The 23,045-nt window shown below is 45.4% G+C and overlaps 1 protein-coding gene across 1 annotated transcript; it reads left to right on the forward strand.

The window, feature by feature from the left end:
* Window positions 1-1,530: 1,530 nt before the first annotated feature.
* On the forward strand, window positions 1,531-4,335 carry TPBG (trophoblast glycoprotein). Its single transcript, XM_054393181.1, has 5 exons — window positions 1,531-1,561; window positions 1,854-2,136; window positions 2,182-2,320; window positions 2,812-2,963; window positions 3,033-4,335. Exons 1-5 carry the CDS (start codon window positions 1,531-1,533, stop codon window positions 4,333-4,335), a joined length of 1,908 nt encoding a protein of 635 aa, XP_054249156.1.
* Window positions 4,336-23,045: the final 18,710 nt, after the last annotated feature.

The following is a 23,045-nucleotide window of genomic DNA, read 5'->3' on the forward strand; positions in this document are numbered from 1 at the left end:
TTTTTTTAACACATCCAAGGATGCTGACTCCACCACTTGCTGGGCTGCCTGTCCCAGTGCCTGAGCACCCTTTCAGTAAAGAAATTTTTCCTAATTCCCAATCTAAACCCCCCCTAGTGAAATTGAGGCCATTTCCTCTCATGCTATTACTTGATACAAGGGAGAAGAGACCAACACCCACATTACTACAACCTCATTGGAATGGGCTGCCCAGGGAGATGGTGGGGTCAACATCCCTGGAGGTGTTTCAGAAAAGACTGAATGAGGCACTTAGTGCCATGGTTTAGTTGATTAGATGGTGATGGGTGATTGGTTGGATTGATGATCTTGGAGGTCTCTTCCAACCTGGTTGATTCTGTGAATTCTGTGTGAATTCTTTCAGGTAGTTGTAGAGGGCAATAAGGTCACTCCTCAGCCTCTTCTCCAGACTAAACAATCCCAGTTCCCTCAGCTGCTCCTCATAAGACTTGTTCTCCAGGCTCTTCACCAGCTTTGTTGCCCTTCTCTGGACATGCTCCAGCACTCTTGTAGGGATGGGACTAAAACTGAAGAGAGTATTCAAGGCTGAACTTCACCAGTGCCAAGTACAGGGGCACAATCACTTTGCTGGTCCTGCTGGCCACACTATGCTTGATACAGGCTAGGATGCTGTTGGCCTTCTTGGCCACCTGGGCACACTGCTGGCTCATGTGTGCCATGTATTGCTATTACTACAGCCAGTCCATGTTTGTTTTTCTTCATAATCTTCATATAGAGCATGCTGATCTATCAGCTGGGCAGCCCCTGCCTGCCACTCAACACAAGGCTTTTCTGCAACATAATACCACTGTCAGCTGAAAGAGGGAAGAACAATCCTACAGAAACCAGTGTTTTAGCTAGGCTCTGGGGTCAATTTTCTCAAGACTTCAAACTGGATTCATCTGTTCATTTCCCTCATGGCTTTTGACAGCTGTAAAATTTCTGCTGACTTCAGGAAAAATAAAATTAAAAAAAAAACACAAAAGAGAAAAAGACAAGAAACAACAACAAAAAAAAGAAATCTAGTTGATGAGGAAAGCAGGAATGCAACTCTGACATATGAGAATAAAGAAATCTTTTGTAAGCAGTTATCAGAAGGGTAAAGAAAGTTCAAAGGAGTCACAGACCCAAAGTGCTCAGATTTGCATTGCTGAAACTGTGTCTATTTGAATATATTGGATGCACTAATTGGATGTTAGTTAACTATCTCAATCACTTCATATTGTGAAGTGGAACAAAGTGAAGTTTAACAAAGCTGGAAGTGGGTAGACTCAGATTGGACATAAGGAAGAAGTTCTTCACCATGAGAGTGGTGAGACCCTGGAATGAGTTGTCCAGGGAGGTGGTTGAGGCCCCATCCCTGGAGGCTTTTAAGGCCAGGCTGGATGAGGCTCTGGCCAGCCTGATGTAGTGTGAGGTGTCCCTACCCATGCAACTAGATGATCCTCGTGGTCTCTTCCAACCCTGACTGGTTCTATGATTCATAGGGACCAGTGGCCCAATAGAGGCCCCATGATAGCTCCCACTATTACCTCTTCCTCAAGTATCCCAAGCGAGTTACTCATCTACAAAACGGCGTTTGAACTACCCAGGTTGTTCAGCCATGCCTGGGTTGTTCTAGGACAACCACAGAGACTTAAACTGGTAACTATTTTGCATACAGATGGATATTTACATCTTAGACTTAAGTTGTCAATTTAGGGCTCCTTTTTTTCTCCTCCTCCTTACCCCCCCTTTCTCTCCCCTCCTCGATAATTAAGTATCTTAGGACCGATATCCCAGTGGATTTGTTTCTTCTTGCTTTAGTTTTGGAGCTTGCTCGGTGTATTTTGCAGCTGGTGCTTCTGCCCCCGCCACTAAAACGCCCGTCCTGGACAAATGCATTGGGGCAGAGGCCAGCCTCGCCACCCCCTGCCTCCACGCCGAGACCTGCCGGGGCCCGCGGACCCCTCGCCTCCTCTGCGCACGCGGGTGCAGGGTGGGCTTCGGGCGATTCTGCGCTGGGCATCCCCCGCCCTGGAAATCCCTCGGGATTCCCCAGTCTGCCGGTCTGAGTGTGCCAAGCGGGGAAACTGGAAAGCGGCAGCCGGCAGCCAGGCTCCGTCGAGGCGAGCACAGGTAAGGGGCTGCAGAGGCGGAGAGCGGGGCACTGCGCTCCGGCAGTGCTGGCCGCCGGCTCTCCCGTGGCGGGGCGGTCGGGAACCGCTCCGTGCCGAGCGAGCTGCGCCCTGCCTTCTCGGCTGCTTTGAGGATAGCTCCACATGGAGCGGCTCGGCTCGGCTCGGCTCGGCTCAGTGGCAAGGTGAGCCTGCGGAAGCACCACCAGGGCCGGGGAGAGCGCGTAGCAGGCTGAAGCCGCTCGGCTGCGGCCGCGGGGAAGCAGGGGTGCGGGGGTGGCAGGCAGGAGCCGGGCGGGGCGCGGGCGGTGACGGCACCGCCCCTCGCGGCAGGGGCAGCCGGCGGCTCCCCCCGGCCGGGGCGGCCGTTGGTTTCTCCTGTCAGTGGAGGCAGGGCCAGGCGCGGTGAGGGTGGGCGCGGAGTTGGCGGCGGGGCCGGGGGCATTCGGCGGGTGGCGGTTGGCTCCAGCGGAGTTTGCTCCGGACGCCGGTCGGGAGGTAAGGGACAAGGACCAAAGCAGAGCTAGGCTCAGCCGTGGGTTTTCCGGGCGGGAGTTTGCAGGAGTCGTGGTGCGGGGCGGAGAACCTCGGAGTGGGGGGTGGCAAGGGGGGAGCTGCGGGACGCGGCGGGTTAGACCCTTCCCTCCCCTCTCCTCCCCTCCCCTCTTCTCTGCAGCATAGGAGCCACCGGCCAGGTAGAGAGGCGCAGCGTGAGCTGGAAGCGGGGAAAAACTTCCTCGGCGGGCTCCCCGGAGCAGCTTCGGGCCTGGGGCCGCCCGAGAGAGCCACGTGTCGGGGGCTGGGGGCGAGCCCTGGAGCCGGGAGAAGGTGGGTGGGCGCGGACGGGTAGAGCTGCGCCGCCCTGCCGCTGCCCTCTGTCTTTCCTCCGTGCCGCAGGTCTCGCTGCCGGGGAGCGGAGCCGAGCCAGCGCCGAAGGGAAACGCCTGCCACCGGAGAAGGGGCTGCCCAGAGTGGGCAGTGCCCCGGCAGAAGCCGCCGCCCGCCTCGCCGCGCCGCCCAGAGCCTAAGGAGCCCGGAGGGGAAAGTTGTGCGCGGGACTGGGCCGGGCGCGATGCCGGGGCGCGGCGCGCAGTGCCTGGGGCTGCTGCTGCACGTCCTGCTGGGCTGCAGCTCGGTGCAGCAGCCTGACATCTGCCCGGCCCCTTGCGAGTGCTCGGAGGCAGCCAAGACGGTGAAGTGCGTGAACAGGAACCTGACAGCGGTGCCGCCCAACCTGCCGTCCTACGTGCGCAACCTCTTCATCACCGGCAACCGCCTGGCCCGCCTGCCGCCCGGCGCCTTCCCCGCCCAGCGCCTGCCCGACCTCAGCGCCCTCAACCTCAGCGGCAACCACCTGCGGGCCGTGGATGCTGGCGCCCTCGCCGCCCTGCCTGCCCTGCGACAGCTGGACCTCAGCGGCAACCCCTTGGTCTCCCTCAGCCCGCAAGCCTTCGGGGAGGACGGCAGCCCACTGGAGGAGCTGGCCCTCCGGGGGGCCCTGCGCGACCACGGTGTCCTCCTCAGCGTGGCTGCCATGCTGCAGTCTGGGGCCCTGCGCAACCTCAGCCACCTGGAGCTGACTGACAACGGGCTGCTGCTGCTGCCCTCCAGCATGTTTGCCACCCTGCTCGCACTGCGGCAGCTGGACCTTGGCAACAGCTCTCTGGTGGGCCTGCAAAACGTCTCCTTCCAGGGGCTGGGCCAGCTGCAGAGCCTCAACCTCAGCGACAACTCCCTGGGTGTGCTGAGGAATGGCAGCTTGGCCCAGGTCCACAGTCTGCCTGCTCTCCGGCGTGTTGGCCTGGGCCGCAACACATGGGTCTGCGAATGCACCATCGAGGACCTGGCGGCCTGGCTCAGGGAGAGTGACCAAGGGGAGGGCAAAGAAGCCCTGACCTGTGCCTACCCCGACAAGATGTTGGGCAAAACTTTGGTGAAGACCAATGGCTCGGATCTTAACTGCTCCGAGCCCATAGATTTGCCTTCCCAGCTACAGACTTCATATGTCTTCCTAGGGATAGTCTTGGCTCTCATTGGGGCCATTTTCCTCCTGGTTTTGTACTTGAACCGGAAAGGAATCAAAAAGTGGATGCACAACATCAGAGATGCCTGTAGGGATCACATGGAGGGCTACCACTACAGATACGAGATCAATGCAGACCCCAGGTTAACAAACCTCAGCTCCAACTCTGATGTCTGACGAAGCGCCACGGACGTGGAGCAGCGCACAGTAGCTATGCATGAAAAGTAGACTTAATGCTTTATCCTCATGCTTGCTTCCCCCTTCTTGGAGAAATCTCAGACGTGTGTGTAACTTGCGGGGGCTGTGCCTCCCTGTGATGTCAAGTTAATTTTTGTTTTGAGACGCTGGGCAGCTGCGCATGGTGTTGGGCTGTATGTAAGAAACAAGCTGCTACTTCTTTTCCTTCTGTCCTCATGTCTGTACTTGTGAGAATATTTTTTCAAGATCTCAATAGAAAAAAACAAACCACAAACTATTCTCTCTGATGCTCCAAAGCCACCAGAGTTTATATATATAAAAAAAAAAAAAATTACCATTGCAGACACCATTCAACGAAAGCTGCCTCAAATGTTTTTTGGGGAAAAAAAAAAAAAAAAAAGTTATGTTCCTGTGTGCCAGTTTTGATCTTGTATATCCAAATTGTGATGACAACAATTCCATTTCATAGACCGCCCTGAGTTTTAAAAACTAACAAACAAAGAAAAACAACAGAGAAACTCCCTTTTAACAACTCTTCTATTACAAAGAAGGAAATCGAATCGTGAGCATGCACAAATGCTTTCTAGTTTTACATGTTAGGAAACTTACAGTCTCAGTCTCTTACTCTTTTGTAAAATTATTTTCGATTGCAGTTTACGTGAAAAAAGAGAGTTTTGTATACAAACTGGATCTAAACTCCATCTGAACTTTTCAACTCAATAAACAGTCTTACAGGAACTGTTGTGTTGGAAGTTTGCTGTTCCATGAGAAATGTATGGACATCTACGAAGCTATCCACATTCTTAGTCTCTGAAGTAATAGCCCTGCAGTAGTAATCTGAATAAGTTTTTATACAAATGTGTATTTTAGAGACATAAATATTCGACAGTTTTGTGAGAGATGCTAAGGAGAGAATTACATGGATCAGTGTGGAGAGCAGGTTCACTTGGCACAGAACCCCTAGTCTGCTCTCAAAACAACTGCAAAACGTTGAGACAGCTGTGATGGTCCACCTTGCTGGGAAGGTACAAACTGATAGAATTTTCATAATTAAAAAAAAAAAGATTCAAATTGCATTGTAGAGTTTGTAAGTTAAAGCAAATTTTACCTGAATTATTTATTTTATATATATATATATATATATATATAAAATCTTCATGTTCTGAACTAAGTCAAATGCATCTCAGTCGTGTAGTTGGTGAGCTTCAGGCTTGTGAATCAGCGCAGCACTGACTAAGTGCTTAATGTTTCGTTTTAAGCTCTTGGTTCTTGTGAAGTTCTATGGTGAAGTGCCTCAAGTAACTCGATGGAACTTTACATTTATCTTAAAGTTTATAACCAGATATATTTCATTATTGTATCTTCTGCTTGTTACTTGCTTGGGAATGCATTTGCTTGTAAATAGATAAAGCATGCAAAGAAAAACATCAAAGAATGCATCATTCAGTATGCAGCTGATGACATATGAAAAGGTTGGCAAGAACCTTCCAATGGCCACCAATAAGTAATGCACTTTTTCTAATCCATTTGTAGATTCTTAATGAAAAAAAAAAAAAACAACACACCAGCTGTAAAAGTGTGATATGAATTAGTATCTATCAGTCTATCTGTGGAGCTTTTTTCCATGGTCACTGTTACTTGAAGCTCTTGAGCATCTCTTAAGATTTTATGAATTACTGGCTTATTCCTTTTGCTTTCAAAAGTGACAATTTTCTCACAGATATACAGCCGTGATATTTGCTCATAAATAAAAGTAGTCCTGAAAGTATGAAAAGAAATATAATCTATTTTGGGCATCGGTATTATTCAAGTGCATTTTTCTCTCCGTGCAACTTTAGGCAGAAGCAAGCAGCACAAGTTGGTTCAGACTAACATTCTGTTGCTTTAAATTGGCTTTATTTAATAGCAGTGGGGTTTTTTTGTAATGTAGTTTTGTACCTTCACCCTCAAAAGTAAAGAAAAAGAAAAAAAAGCATTCTAAGTACAATTAATGTTTTGATAAGTCAGCATATTTTACAAGTAATGTAAGTTAAGTGATAGCCTGTGCCTCCTGCTGTAATCTAACTGTATGAGCAATATCTGATTAACAGTGTATGAATTAAGTCTGTGGGTTCTTAAAAAGCAGGCTGCTGGCCTGAATGTTAGCAGCCCATGTTTTAAGAACAGTGTAAAAACCCTCCAGTGTGAATAACTCTTGCTGTGCAACTATGCAAACTGTTCGCCCTTGGTGTACATAAGATAGCTGATGTAAGAAGCTGGAGTTCACAATAGCTATGCAGTGTGCTTTGTCCCCTTGGTCATCTCAGAGGTTATCAGCTTACACTTCATTGGTACAGTGCCAAGAGTAAGCAGAGCGTCATCCACGCTTTCAGATGCTCCTGTAGCAGAGTAGATGAAATATGTACAAGCCAAGAGGTTTCTTGGGCAATTTCTTGGGTTTTGTTAGCAGATACTTTAAAGTAACTACAGCAAAAACAGTTCTCCGTGGTGTGTTAGCGTGACAGCCATGCGTTTATAGAGCTGCTGTGTGGAGAGAGGCAAGGACTTGATTCACTCCTCTCTCACCAAAGGACTGAGTATTTGTATAGTGAGCAAGTGTAACTGTTGTACTACGCCTATTGTTTCAGAGATTGTTATTTTTGTATCATAGAAATGTAACAATTTTAGTAGAGACTTGGTGACAGCTACTTTAAAATAATTTTTGCCTCTTGCTTACTTGTGTTGTATTTATTAGGATGTAACAAATAGCATGTGGCAGTATTGTGCTCAGTAGCATTCTTCTGCAGTGTTTGACCAACGGTGAATGCTTTGGTGTTGTATACAATGCATTATTTGACCTGAAGTCCCCTTCCATAGAAGAGTGCTCGAAATTTTATTTTCCTTTCCTTCTACAGAATAGTTAACAGTGGTACTCAGAAGACATTTAAAAAAGTAGCTCCCAAAGCACTTCAGAACTTGATTAAAAGCTGTGCATAACATCAGCTTAAACATTCTTCTGAAGCACGTTTTATAATCTTACCCTGCTTTAACACCTGAGATTCCACTTGATGACTATTTCCAGAGCAGCTTAATTAGTAAGGCTGTTTTCATCCATTCATTCATTCATTCCTTCGTTCTCCAATAAAACACATGCAGTACTGAATGCCTCTGAAATGTGCTTTTTATACATAAACCCCCAACGTTTGGTGTGACCATGTCTCATAGAAAACATCCAGACTAAGGTAGTGGACTAATCTTTAGGGAAGGCTGCACAACTAAGCAGTTTACCCAAGGTTCAGCTACTTTTTTAAAACTAGTTTTAGTTATAATAAGCTTCTCTCTCTTTTTTTTTTTTTTTTAAAGGAACTGACATACTTTTGATATGTTTTTCCTAAAGTACTTTTGGGTAAGTGCTGTTGCCAGGTAAGAAACAGAATATTCTGTATCCAAGGTAGCTTTTGTATCTTAGATCGTTTGGCTTTTTATTTCAGCAAGCCATACTATTACCAGGAATTTTGACATCCAAAAAAAAAAAAAAAGTGATTGGAAGTTTTGCACAACTGCTTTAAATCTTTTTATTCAGAGTAATTTCCCTTCCAGGCACTGGTGACGATCCCCAGTGACGCTCCAGCTAAGGAAGCAGTCCCTGATTCGGTTGTTGACTGGGGTGTCACTGAAGACAGGCATGGCAAAATATTCAAAACAGGACTGTGCTTGGATCCCAACTCTCATTATTCTACCAGTATTTTCCCTGTGGTATACTCTGCTCTTTTATTCATCTGCATAATTTCTTCTTCGCCTCATTTTCTCAAGAAATCCATCGAAAGGGGGTATCAGGAATCTGCGCAGGTAGAGGAAACCAGCCCGGCTGCACCCTTATGTTTTTGAGGTTTAGCATCTTCATTTCCCTTTAATCCTTAAGATGAGAAAAGCCTTTGTCAAAGTGGACAGAATGAAAATTTGATACACCCTTTTTCTTTCTCTTTAGCAGCTGACTGTTCAAGAAGAGCCATTCATTCTCAGCATATGATGAAGGAAAATAGCATTTGGTAAGAAAAAAGGTTTTGGTTTCAAGCTTCCAAATGGCATTTGTATTCTTTGAAGGAAAGCTGAAGGGAGAAGCTTATGAAGGAGACTGGAGATACCCCTTTGTAATGGGTCAGCTCTGGAAATCACAGCAGTAGCAATAGGAACAACTGCTGATTAATTCCATCATTTTTTGGTGATGTTTTATGGATACAGCTCTAATTTCTTCCTGTTGCTATAAATGGAAACATTAACAAGTGGAGTCACATCCTGGAATATTTGTAATGGAGGTGTTTCCACTGAGATTTTTGTAGGATATAGTAGAAAACTATTCAGTTTTTAAATCAATGCTGATTTAATAATGACTAAACCAGGCCCATAGCTTAATGTTCCTATGGTTTTGGTTTTTTTGTTTGGTTGGTTGGTTTGGTTTGATTTTGGGTTTGTTTGGTTTGGTTTGGTTTGGGTTTTTTTTACAAATACACTGCTTACTAGTTGCAAGGACCTTGGCTCAAAATCAAACAGTGAAATCCCACTGAGGAAGAGAGAAAGCAGTCCTTTTGGGAAGTGTAACATTTATTAGATATCTCACACATGTTGAGAAAAGAGAGACAAACCACCTGGGAGCTGAGGATCCTTTGCAGATACAGAAGCAAGTGTATTCTACTGGCTCTCTGAGTCAATACAAAAAAGTAGTGCTTTGTACCAATACAATAAACCTAACAGCACTTCCCTCCCACCTTGAAAACAAACCAAACCCAAACCCCAAGCTTTCAGAAGTAAGAGTGCAGGATTGCAGTACAAGCATGTCCTTCAAAAGGGCTTTTGCTTTCTCAACAGTGCTACAATTTCCATGTTGTCACATCCTTGGAAAACCTTGCTGTGCCAGAAGTCATCTGTCATGTAGACAAAGCTTGAAATCAGGCCTTTCTTTCCCAGTGTTAGCCTAAATAGAAAAAAAAAAAAGAAACTATTAATAAAATTAAAGTGGTACTTTAGATGCTGTATTCGTGTTGCAGTTAATAATTTAATACTTGCAATCATTTATTCCCCCCCTTCCCCCAAAGTATTCACTAGGTAGCTTTTCCTTTTCTGATGACAGACTAACAGAACAACAGATTTGTGTTTTCTAGTAATTATGCATGAAAGCATCTGAATAAATTAGCAACGCTGGTTTGAGTACATAGAGTGATGAAAATGTTGCATATCCCTGTCTCTTCTAGAATGTTTCCCTATTCTAGGAATTTCAGCTGTGCAAAGAAATGCTGTAACTTCCTCAGATTCACCTCTCCTTTCTTAATTAACAAGTTATTCTGGAAGAAAACCACAATAAAATATTTACCAGATTGCTTCTAAAGGTTATGTGTTCACCCTGTTGATTTTGTTCCTGTGAAACCATACAGAGATGGAGGATTTTGCTAACTGCATTCTTTCTAGCTCAGAGGGGTGGTTATGCTGTGAATTTGTATGATAGAATAGTGAAAAAGCAAATTTCTTCCTAGCTAGACTGATCAGTTTCTGTAGAAAGAAATGTGGTCAGTGAATATAAGGGAGACACACACACACACACATATATGTATATATTAATCATTCTTATTATTTTGGATTTAAATTTGGGAGCTTTTGGGGGTTTAATAATTGCAGTATTGATTTTTCAGGTGCCAATTCTAAATTTAACAGTACCTGATTTTCAGCTTTTTTAATGACCAGATCAAACTGTGTGTTTTGAAGTCTTCAAATATATATTTACAGAGTGAAATGGAGCAGGTTGCCCAGGGAGGTGGTAGAAGCCTCATCCCTGGAGGTTTTTGCAGCCAGGCTGGATGTGGCTGTGAGCAACCTGCTGTAGTGTGAGGTGTCCCTGCCCATGGCAAGGGGGTTGGAACTGGATGATCCTTGAGGTCCCTTCCAACCCTGACAATTCTATGATTCAATTCTACGATGCTGTGAAATACAGAGGCACTGTTATTACTGATGGTGTGACTTTTCTTACTGTGAAGGAACCATGAAAGAAATGTGCTGCTGAAACAGAGAAGGAAGGGTGAACTGCAGCAAAGAAAACCTCACCCCATTGTGATGGCAAATGCTTTTATTCTTACAACTTTTTAAATGCAAATACTTAGGCTGGAAATTCGAAGGGAAGGATGACATTTCATTTTCTCATAGATAGCTAATGCAGATGTCTGAAATTTTGGTAGGATGGAGTGATTTTTTGGGGGCTGTCCCAGGAGCATAGCTGATAACTTGGTTAGTCTTCAGTCTTAAGATGTTTGCTTTTTGGGTGTTTTTTTTCAAGTTGTTTTGTTTTTTTCCCCACATTCTTGAGACACCTAACACAGAAGGATATTGGTCTTTGCAAGTGATGGATTGATTCTGTCCTAGGTTTTATCTTAGGATTGATCTCTCTCTTGGTATCTCTCCACAATGTACTTCACATTTTCCATTTGTTCTAGCAGAAATGTTATCTATGGCATAGCCCAGGGTAGCTTTACATGAAGTCATGGGCATTTATGCAATAAAGAACTCATTTGTCAAATGGACTTTATCAAATTTCAGACAGACTTTTTAACAGAATGTGCTGTTCACTTCATGCTGGGAATATGAAAGCATCAAGTAACAGTAATAAAATACTAAGCAAGAAAAAATACAATTTATTGCAAGAAGAGTATAAGCAGTCAGGAACTGACACCACTTTGGGGCACTTGAGTAATTCAAGCCTATTTTGATGAAGGCAAAAGTAGCAGTCACCATATTGATGTTTTTCTTCTTCAGATAAGTGTCTTCATTCATTCTGCTTAGCAGTTTAGGAACAAACTAACCAAATCCTATGGATAGCTGCAGACTTGAGTCCATTCAAATCAGTGAGTTGAACCCCAATGCTTTTATATTTCCTTATTTTCAGGAGTGTGTGCTTTTCTTAGCCTGGAGGGGACTAAGAAAGAGATCTTAAACATCCAAAAATAAGATTTTTTTTTAAATTTCTTTTTATATCTGCATGTAGCCTTTTTATCCACATACATATGCATAGATACAGATAATGTAGAACTAGGATATAGAAGGGGAGTACAGTCCAAGGCACACCAGCCTGTCCAGTTTGTTGTGGTGTTCACTTTACAAGCTTTTTCTTTCCCCATACATTGGAAAGGGGACTTAAGTCCCTAAATGGAGTAGGTGTGCCCCTGGGAAGCACATGTTGCTGCACACCTACTGGAGCCATTAGCAGCAAGTTAACACAAAGTGGTGCTGAGTGGCCAGGAGTTTCCAGAGTGGCCACAATTTGGGGTTCTGCTTTCAAAATGGCTTAAAGGGTCTTCATTTTCAAATGTTGTTGAAGACCTTTTGGAAAAGGACACTGCTTTAAGGTGAATTTGACTGAATGTAAATGTGGAAAAAGGCATGTGCCTGGTATATACTTGAGGGACAATATCATTACTTGTAAGAGCTTATGAAATTCCCTGATAGTTGCTCTTGCTGTCGTTTTCCAGATTCGTTGAGATCTCTTTGACATCATCTATGCAGAACATCATTCCTCTTCTCCACCTCACTTGTTTAATCACCCCTAATCCAGGTGCCTTTTTTTCCCTCCCCTTTTTATTGTGACCAAGCTTGATTACTTCACATTGATAAGCAAAAGTAGAATTCCTGTGAAAACAAGTCATGCATAAAATCAGATCTTGAATGTTTATCTCTAAGCAGATTGATTAAAAAGGTTTATGTCTGTTTAATTAATAAGGTTAGACCTGTTTAATTAATAAAGTTAGACCTTTTTAATTAATCAGGTTAGATCTGTTTAATAAGGTTAGATCTGCTTAATTAATAAGGTGAGATCTGTTGTTAGACTTCCATTCAGGTTTTCCCATCTCCACTTTTTCCCTTTCTGTTCAGTTTCCAGCATACCAGAAAGCTGTGGGTAGCCTTGAGGAACTCTTAGATTGCAATTTCTAGTAATAAGAAAAAAGGAGATCTCACTTTTGAGAGAATAGTCTAGGAAAAAAAAAAAAACAAACTTGCAGAAACAGTGCTTGAACATTTCTGACAGGATAGTAAAATGGCACTGAAAATAGCTCTGCTAAAACATCCTCTTCATTTGTCAGAAACACTACGTATGCAGAAAGAACTGGAATGCAGAATTTGTGCTACATCTGCTGGTTAACAGGACTGGGAGATTTCTACTGCAGTAGCTTCTGCTACCTCTGCTCTGATGTATCCTTCTTGCAGCCCTCCACACAGTCTCACATGCTTGAAGGAGACCCAGAGGAGTTTGGGACGTGCATCCACAGTGGATTGTAATTTGGTTGAGTTTGTTAATCAGATGTGAAGGCTTTTGTTTTGGGGCACCTAAAGGAATATGTTCTAGTACTTGTCATTTTTAACACAGAAGCAAAGTAGCTGGCATGTGCCTGCTTTCATAACTTGCCTCTGTGAGGCTTGGACAGACTGAGAGCTGGGCAGAGAGGAACCTAATGAGGTTCAACAAGGGCAAGTGCAGAGTCCTGCACCTGGGAAGGAAGAATAAACTGCAGCAGGACAGGTTAGGAGGGGATCTGCTGGAGAGCAGCCCCAAGGAGAAGGACCTGGGAGTGCTGGTGGATAACAAGTTCTGCATGGGACAGCAATGTGCCCTGGGGGACAAGAAGGCCAAGGGGATCCTGGGGTGCATCCAGAGGAGTGTGTCCAGCAGATCCAGGGAGGTTCTCCTCCCCCTCTACTCTGCCCTGGTGAGACCTCACCTGGAATATTGCATCCAGTTCTGGGCTCCCCAGTTCAAGAGGGACAGGGACATACTCCAGAGAGTCCAACCAGAATGATTAAGGGATTGCAGCACAGCCTCATGAGGAGAGGCTGAGAGCCCTGGGGCTGTTTAGTCTGGAGAAGAGAAGACTGAGAGGGGATCTAATAAATGTGTCTAAATTTCTGAGGGCTGAGTGTCAAGAGGGAGGGGACAGGCTCTGCTCACTTGCACCCTGTGATAAGACAAGGGGCAATGGATAGAAACTACAGCACAGGAGGTTCCACCTCAACATGAGGAGGAACTTCTTCACTGTGAGGGTCATAGAGCACTGGAGCAGTCTCCCCAGAGAGGTTATGGATTTTCCTTCTCTGGAGACTTTCAAGCCTCATCTCCTCCTGTGTGACCTGTGCTGGATTCTATGGTCCTGCTCTGGCAGGGGGGTTGGACTGGATGATCTTCAGAGGTCACTTCCAACCCCTAACATCCTGTGTGATTTGTAAATACAAAAAAACCCCAACACAATAAATACTCTGAATTTGAATTTGCCAGAAACAGAAGTATTGCAGCAAACTCGAGTGTAAATTTGGCAGGTTTTCCAATTTAATGCAGGAGATGATGACACTGAAATTGATTGCAAGCAGAGCAATGACTCATTCTTCACGGGAGTTATTGCAGGCTAGGCCTTTCCCACAAAGCTGTACAAGGTGTTTCATCCCTCAGGTTTCCAGGGAGACAATCACAATCCAGTAGGGGTTACTGTTGTTCTTAAGTAAAGCTCTCTAGATTTTGTAGTTTAGCAATTTCAGATCCAAATCACAGCCACAGCAGAGAGAGAGGGTTTGATAAATCGACACTGAGTAAGGTGAATTGATCTGACCGGTTTCAAACACACCCAGATGGTGCTGTGGTGCACCAGCTTAGAGCAGGTGGTACTGGTGCTTTCACCAGCTGCACTCGTGGTTTTCACTGGCAGAAGATTCAAACCTTGAGTGCACCCTCAGCAAGTCTGTGCTGATGACACCAAGCTGTGTGGTGCAGCAGACGCACTGGAGGGAAGGGATCCATCCAGAGGGACCTGGACAGGCTGGAGAGGTGGGCACAAGCCAACCTCAGGAGGTTCAACAAGACCAAGTGCAAGGTCCTGCATCTGGGTCGAGGCAATCCCAAGCACAAATCCAGGCTGGGCAGTGAGTGGCTGGAGAGCAACCCTGAGGAGAGGGACTTGGGGGTGCTGGGGGATGAGAAGCTCAACATGATCCAGCAGTGAGCACTTGCAGCCCAGAAAGCCAACCAGAGCCTGGGCTGCATCAGAAGTGTGGCCAGCAGGTCAAGGGGGCCTACAAGAAAGCTGGGGAGGGACTTTTTAGGGTGTCAGGTAGTGATAGGACAGGGGGAATGGAACAAAAATAGAAATGGGTACATTCAGATTGGATGTTAGGAAGTTTTTCCCCATGAGGGTGTTGAGACACTGGAGCAGGTTGCCCAGGGAGGTGGTGGAAGCCTCATCCCTGGAGGTTTTGAAGGCCAGGCTCTGACATGGCTCTGAGCAACCTACTCTAGTGTGAAGTGTCTCTACCCATGGCAGGGGGGTTGGAACTGGATGATCCTTGAAGTCCCTTCCAACCCTGACAATTCTATGATTCTATGATTAGTCACTGTAGAGAGCTATACAAATTGTCCTTATTTAGCAGCTGATACAGAAGAGAGGATATTCAAAAGGTTTTGAACCACCACCTCCACCACAACAATTCTGTTTGTTCATGTATAGCTTGTGCAGTAGTTCACAGGAAACTGCTCTGTTTTCTCTGTGCTTTAGAAGGAAAACTTCAGGAGGGCTTGAAGATACAGTAACTGGTGTATGTAAATCAAATGAAGAGGCAAAATATCTTCTCTCTCAAAAGAATAATAGTTACTGATCTTGTCATTGATGGGAATTCTAGAAGGTTTGATCCCAGAAATATATTGGCTTCATGTATTTCTTCATTATTATGCTTTCAACACTGTTACTAGACACTGTAAACTGCAGAGGCAGTGTTTGGTTCAGTTCTGCATGGGACAGCAATGTGCCCTGGTGGCCAAGAGGGACAATGGGACCCTGGGGTGCATTGAGAGGAGTGTGTCCAGCACATCCAGGGAGGTTCTCCTCCCCCTCCACTCTGCCCTGGTGAGACCTCACCTGGAATATTGCATCCAGTTTCAGGCTCCCCAGTTCAAGAGGGACATGGATCTGCTGGAGAGATTCCAATGGAGAGCTACCAGGATGATGAAGGGACTGGAGCACTGCCCTATGAGGAGAGGCTGAGAGCCCTGGGACTGGTTAGTCTGGAGAGGAGAAGACTGAGAGGGGATTTAATAAATGTTTCTAAATATCTGAGGGCTGGGGGTCAAGAGGGAGGGGACAGGCTCTGCTCACTTGCAGCCTGTGATAGGACAAGGGGCAATGGATAGAAACTACAGCACAGGAGGCTCCATCTCAACATGAGGAGGAACTTCTTCACTGAGAGGGTCACAGAGCACTGGAACAGGCTGCCCAGAGAGGTTGTGGAGTCTCCTTCTCTGGAGACTTTCAAGACCTATCTGGATGTGTTCCTGTGTGACCCATGCTAGATTCTATGGTCCTGCTCTGGCAGGAGGGTTGGACTTGATGATCTTCAGAGGTCCCTTCCAACCCCTAACATCCTGTGATCCTGTGACTAATGAATAGAAACATTGCTAAGGACCCTTGCAGTCTAATTTTCCATTATTCTGCCACGCCAAGGGGGGGGAAGTTCTTTGTCAGAAGAAAGTTTAAAGAAATGTGGTAGAGCTAAAATTCTCCTGCAATGAATGTCCTGTTTGCCCTCAGAAAAATGCTGTGATACCAGAGTAGAGGAAGGTATGGTTTCAGGTTATTTAGGTTTAACCAAGGGTCTGCTTTGTTGGGCCCACAGCTAATTCATGCATCAACATTTAATCTAGGTCAGCAGGAAATACCAATGCATTTTCTTCCCTTATTTCTTTTTTCCACTGTGCTCTGTGCCTTCCAATAATGCATGAAGCAGTTCTCTCCTTCCCTCCCAAGGGAAGCATAGCACTGGCTGAGGGACATTCTCTGCACCATCTTGCTTTTATGTTTCTGAGAGAATTCAGAAGCAAGGTAAAGCACCTTGTACTTAAAGCAGAAATTGATTATCTTTGTGCCATTCCCTACTTCCTGGAGGAACAAATTCCTTTTGGAAAGCCTGCTCCATGGGGAAAGTTCTGTCACCTGTGCCAAAAGCTTTTTTATTCCCCCCCACCCCTCTCTTTAGTTTAGTCCTAAATGTTCATCTTTACATAAGGAATATAACAGTCTTAATGTTTCCTTTTATATCAGGAAGGAGAATGTAAGCTGTATTGGGTTATAGATTGGACTTGATGATCTCTGAGGTCTTTTCCAACCTGGTTGATTCTGTGATTCTATAAATAAATTAAGGAGCATGATGAAATCCATAGGAAAATTACTGCTTGGAAACATTAAAGAAAATAAGGAATAAAGATCTTGCCAATTAAGTAAGTTTTTAAATTGCATCACAGCAGATGAACTCCTTCCATAAGCATCCTGCTTAAGGTTACACTGCTCCTAGCAACAGAAACCCTGGGATTACTAGATAGCCACCTCTCAGGGCAAAGTATTTCAACAGCAAAATGGGATTTGCACTTCTGTACTGGCTCAGTTCTGGGAGTTTGCTACCTAACATGCTGAGTTTTTGCAAGGGGCAAACCGTATACAAAGCTCTCAAATGTAGGTGCCCTAATAGCCTGTGGACTTGCCTCTTCTCTTCTTTCCTTTCCTTTTTCCTCTCTTTGTCCCTCTCCTCTCTCTTCTCGCTTCTCCTCCCTTCTCCTCCCTTCTCTCTCCTCTCACCTCTCTCCTCACACCTCTCCCTTGTCCATTTTCCCTTCTCCCCTCGCCCTTCTTCCCCCTCCCCTCTCCCCTCTCCTCTCTCTCCTCCGTTCCTCCTCTCCACCTCTCTTGCCAAATCCTTCTCAGAGTGCAGAAGAGAAGAAGTCTCTAACCTGAAACTGCCAGTCAGCTACAACTCCTCCTCCTTTCATGGCACTTACCTTGCACACAGACAGTTTGTTCCTGACTGCAAATTCAGTTGATCCAGGCAGACAGTACACTTGTCTGAGCAGTGTCCCACCCTCCAGGTGCATGAAGAAGGTGAGAGGAGGTGGTTGGGGCTCCAGCCCTGGAGATATTCAAAGTGAGGCTTGACAGGGCTCTGGGCAACCTGATCTAGTTGGGGATGTCCCTGCTGACTGCAGAGGGGGTTGGACTGGATGAGCTTTGGAGGTCCCTTCCAACCCAGACATTTCTATGATTCTATAAGAATATGAGGTAGACTGGAGATGTGCACGAAACATACTCATCTTACAAAGAGTTCTGGCTGCTTTTAAAAGACAAGGAGAAACTTCCCTGTACTCTTGGGTTCTTCATACAATCACCTCACAATAACTAACTAACTAACTAACTAACTAACTAACTAACTAACTAAATAAAAGACACAAATAAATAAAATGCTTTGGATGCAGTTTAAATCTGTATATATACACACATATGCACACACAGAATCGTAGAATTGTTAGAGTTGGAAGGGGCCCCAAGGATCCTCCAGTTCCAACCCTCTGCCATGGGCAGGGACACCTCACACTACATCAGGTTGCTCAGAGCCACATCCAGCCTGGAATCAAAAACCTCCAGGGAGGAGGCATCTACCACCTCCCTGGGCAACCTCTTCCAGTGTCTCACCACTCTCATGGGGAAGAACTTCTTCCTAACATCCAATCTGAATTTACCCATTCCTGTTTTTTTTCCATTCCCCCAGTCCTATCATTACCCAACATCCTAGAAAGTCCCTCCCCAGCTTTCTTGTAGCTCCCTTCAGATACAGTAAGGTCTCCTCAGAGCCTTCTCTTCTACAGACTGAACAACCCCAGCTCTCTCAGTCTGTCTCCATAGGAGAGGAGCTCCAGCCCTCTGATCATCCTGGTGGTCCTTCTCTGGACATGTTCCAGCACCTCCAGACTGGATGCACATGCACATTTAGATCATGTATTTTAAAATTATTAACAGCTTTTATACATCTATGAAAACAAATGCCCCCTGTATTTAGGTGTGGCTGGACATGAAGTCCTTTCTGGATACTAAGATTTCAGTTTCATCTCAAATGCAGGCTTTTGCAAATAATGCTAAATAAAAGCTTTTTAAATTTTTTGCTTATTTTTCTTTCTATTTTTCTTTTTCTTTTTCCTTTTCCTTTTCCTTTTCCTTTTCCTTTTCCTTTTCCTTTTCCTTTTCCTTTTCCTTTTCCTTTTCCTTTTCCTTTTCCTTTTCCTTTTCCTTTTCCTTTTTCTTTTCCTTTTCCTTTTCTTTTTTTTTCTTTTTCCTTTTCTTTTTCTTTTTCTTTTTCTTTTTCTTTTTCTTTTTCTTTTTCTTTTTCTTTTTCTTTTTCTTTTTCTTTTTCTTTTTCTTTTTCTTTTTCTTTTTCTTTTTCTTTTTCTTTTTCTTTTTCTTTTTCTTTTTCTTTTTCTTTTTCTTTTCTTTTTCTTTTTCTTTTTCTTTTTCTTTTTCTTTTTCTTTTTCTTTTTCTTTTCTTTTTCCTTCTATTTCTTTTCCTTTTCTTTTTCTTTTTCTTTTTCTTTTTCTTTTTCTTTTTCTTTTTCTTTTTCTTTTTCTTTTTCTTTTTCTTTTTCTTTTTCTTTTTCTTTTTCTTTTTCTTTTTCTTTTTCTTTTTCTTTTTCTTTTTCTTTTTCTTTTTCTTTTTCTTTTTCTTTTTCTTTTGCTTTTGCTTTTTTCTTTTTCTTTTTTCTTTTTCTGTTTCTTTTCCTTTTCCTTTTCCTTTTTTTTTTTTTTTTACTTTTCTCCTTTTTCTCCCTTTTCCTTTTCCTTTGATAACAGAAATGGTCAAATGGTTTAGAACTAATTATTTCAGTAAAGTTTTGCAATAAACACTTTTGATAACAGGAATAAGGCTAGGTGCAAGGTCCTGCACCTGGGTCAGTGCAATCCTCGATATCAAAGTTTTTAAGGCCAGGCTGAATGTGGCTCTGAGCAACCTGATCTAATGGGAGGTGTCCCTGCCCATAGCAGGGGGATTGGAACTGGATGATCCTTGAGATCCCTTCCAACTCACAGTTCTGTGATTCTATGATACAGGCTGGGGGATGATGAAATTGAGAGCAGTTCTGCACAGAAGGGGGTACTGGTAGACAAGAAGCTGGACATGTGCCAACAATGCCCACTTGGAGCCCAGAAGGCCAATCACATCCTGGGCTGCATCAAAAGAAGTGTGGCCAGGTCAAAGTGGTGGTTCTGCCACTCTGCTCTGCTCTGTTGAGACACCAGCTGGAGTAGTATGACCAGCTCTGGGGACCCCAACACAAGAGAGACATCCACCTGCTGGAGCGGGTCTGCTGGAGGGCCACAAAGATGAGCAGAGGGCTGGAGCACCTCTCCTGTGAAGGCAGGCTGAAAGGACTGGGGCTGTTCAGTCTGAAGAGAAGGCTCTGGGGAGATCTTATAGCTACATTTCAATACTTGAAGAGGACCACAGCAAGGCTGGGGAAATTTAGAAGGAGTTATAGTGAGGGGCAATGGTTTGAAACTGGAGCAGGATAGATTTAGGTTGAACATAAGGGAGAAGTTCTTTGCCATGAGAGTGGTAAAATACTGGGAGAGGTTGCTCAGGGATGTGGCTGAGGCCCCATCCCTGGAGATATTCAAGATCAGACTGGATGTGGCCCTTGGCAGCCTGATGTATTTGTAGGTGTCCCTGCTGCCTGCAGGGCAGTTGGCCAAGATGACCTTTGGGGGTGGCTTCTAACCCAGTGCACTCTGTGAGTGATAGCACAGGTGAGCATGGCAATTTTTAGCATTTGAAGTCTTGTGAGCAGCTTTAGAACTCATAACTTGTGAAACAGGCATAAACCTGTCCTCAGTGAACAGCTTAGCACAAAATACTCCCTTGTCTTCACTTTGCTTTTGTAGCTTCTTCAGCATGAGGATCCTGCCAAGATTTTGATGCTATTTTTTTGTTATTTTTCTCCTTAAAAAAAAAACAAACAACACAACTCTTGGCAGTATACCTTCAGAGAAAAAGAGCAGGGGACTGGGATATTCTTGCAGCTCCTTGTCAGAACACTGACAGGATCATTAGCAGGAGGCAGTGCAATTTGGCAACAGGGCAGTGGGGGTTGATGCTTTGTGAGAGGCTGTCAGAGTGCTTAGCACATTGTTTAGGTGTCTCCTTCAGTTTCTGTCACATGAAAGAGGCTCCATCTTCAAGTGGAGACCAAGGGCACCTCTAGGAAAGGTGATTTAAGATCCAGTGTTGGTTTTGTGCTGGATTGCCTCTGTTGGGCTGTAAAGGAGAGAGGGCTCTGCGTTACACCAACACCTTGCAACTCAAGAGGCATCGGAGTGAAGGAGGCTGTGGTGAACATTGTGTAATGGCCAAGCTGATCTCACCTGATCCAGTGTGAGGTGTCCCTGCCCATGGAAGGGGGGTTGGAACTAGATGATCCTTGAAGTCGCTTCCAACCCTAACAATTCTATGATTTTTTGTAGTCTTGCAGCATCTGGGACCATGGCACTGTCTGTGGACTGGCAAAGGAACAATTTTGGATGTTATAGGATCACAGGGTGTTAGGGGTTAGAAGGGACTTCTGGAGATCTTCGAGTCCAAGCCCCTTGCCAGAGCAGGACCATAGAATCCAGCACAGGTCACACACATCAATGCATCCAAAGGGGTCTTGAAAGTCTCCAGAGAAGGAGAATCCACAACCTCTCTGGGGAACCTGTTCCCAATGCTCTGTCACCCTCACAGTGAAGAAGTTCCTCCTCATGTTGAGGTGGAACCTCCTGTGCTGCAGTTTCTATCCATTGTCCCTTGTCCTATCCCAGGGTGCAAGTGAGCAGAGCCTGTCCCCTCCCTCTTGACCCCCAGCCCTCAGATATTTAGAAACATTTATTAGATCCCCTCTCAGTCTTCTCTTCTCCAGACTAAACGGCCCCAGGGCTCTCAGCCTCTCCTCATAGGGCACTGCTCCAGTCCCTTCATCATCCTGGTAGATCTCCATTGGAGTCTCTTCAGTAGATCCCTGTCCCTCTTGAACTGGGGAGCCCAGAACTGGATGCAATATTCCAGGTGTGGTCTCACCAGGGCAGAGTAGAGGGGGAGGAGAACCTCCCTGGATCTGCTGGGTACACTCCTCTGGATGCACCCCAGGATCCCATTGTCCCTCTTGGCCCCCAGGGCACATTGCTGTCCCATGCAGAACTTGTTATCCACCAGCACTCCGAAGTCCTTTTCCACAGATTGCTCTTCAGCAGATCCCCTCCCAACCTGTCCTGCTGCAGTTTATTCTTCCTTCCCAGCTGCAGGACTCTGCACTGATCCTTGTTGAACCTCATTAGGTTCCTCTCTGCCCAGCTCTCCAGTGCCCTGCTGAATGGCTGCACAGCCTAGGTCTCTACCCTGCCAGTGATGCTTTTGTGCCCAACGTCATCCTGGCTTTGTTGTTGTTTTGTACAGTGTGCCATAAAGCATAGCAGCTACAGGGGGGAACTAGAGCTCCATCCTTATTCCAAAATCACAAAAATAGCTGATCCACGTGATCTGGGGCACTGCAACAAGGAGAACAAGAGCTTCAGAGGTATTTCCTTGAGTCCTGGGGATAAATGATTCTTAGCAGAAAGAACTTAGGTTTCCTCAGAGAGTCAGAACTCTAGTGGTGACAGGGAAAATGTTCAAGGGTGTCATTTTCACGAGGTGAGCTCTCTTTAGCCCTTCAGTTGCTAATTTTGGGGTAGTACAAAACAGTAACAGACAGGACTGCTTTTGTTATAGGGAGGGAAAAAAGGCAGGATACTTTCCCTCATATCCTTTGCATCTTTTAGTGGATACTACAAAGTAGAACTTGTGAATGCTGCAAAAAAGGAGGAGTTTGTGGAGTGCAGATGATAAGATTATGACTCAACAGTAAAGTGTTGTGGATTAGGAATAGGTAGATATTCTACATACAGTAGGAAAAACGTTTTAGATGCCATCATGTTTTATTTGAACTCTTCGGACTAGGGAGTAGCCTTGTTTGGTATCACAGTCTCACAGTATGTCAGAGGTTGGGAGGGACCTCAAGAGATCATCAGGTCCAACCCCCCTGCCAGAGCAGCATCACCCAGGGGAGTCTGAACAGGTGGGGTTGGAAAGTCTCCACAGAAGGAGACTCCACAACCCCCTGGGCAGCCTGTTCCAGGGCTCTGTCACCCTCACTCCAAAGAAGTTTCTCCTCATGTTGAGCTGAAACCTTCTGTGTTCAAGTTTGAACCCATTGTTCTTTGTCTTATCACTGTGAAGCACTGAAAAGAGCCTGGCCCCCTCCACTTGACACCCACCCCTCAGCTATTGAGAGACATTGATCAGATCCCCTCTCAGCCTTCTCTTCTCCACACTAAACAGCCCCAGGGCTCTCAGTCTCTCTTCCCAGGGGAGATGCTCAAGTCCCCTAAGCATCCTTGTCGCTCTCCATTGGACTCTCTCCAGCAGGTCTCTGTCTCTCTTAACTGGGGAGCCCAAAACTGGACACAGGATTGCAGCTGTGGTCTCAGCAGGGCAGAGCAGAGAGGCAGAAGAACTTCCCTAGCCCTGCTGGCCACACTTTTCTTGCTGCACCCCAGGATCCCATTTGCTCTCTTGGCCACAAGGGCACATTGCTGTCCCATGCAGAACTTGCTGTCCACCAGCACTCCAAGGTCTTTCCCTGTGGAGCTGCTTTCCAGCAGGGCAGCCTCTAACCTGTCCTGGTGCCTGTTGTTATTCCTCCCCAGATGCAGGACCCTGCACTTGTCCTTATTGAACTCCATGAGGTTTGCCTGCAGCCAGCTCTCAGCCTGTCCAGCTCTGGTTGGATGCCAGCACAGCCTGACAGG

This window comes from Indicator indicator, chromosome 2 (assembly GCF_027791375.1).
Source record: "Indicator indicator isolate 239-I01 chromosome 2, UM_Iind_1.1, whole genome shotgun sequence".
Classification (NCBI taxonomy): Eukaryota; Metazoa; Chordata; class Aves; order Piciformes; family Indicatoridae; genus Indicator; species Indicator indicator.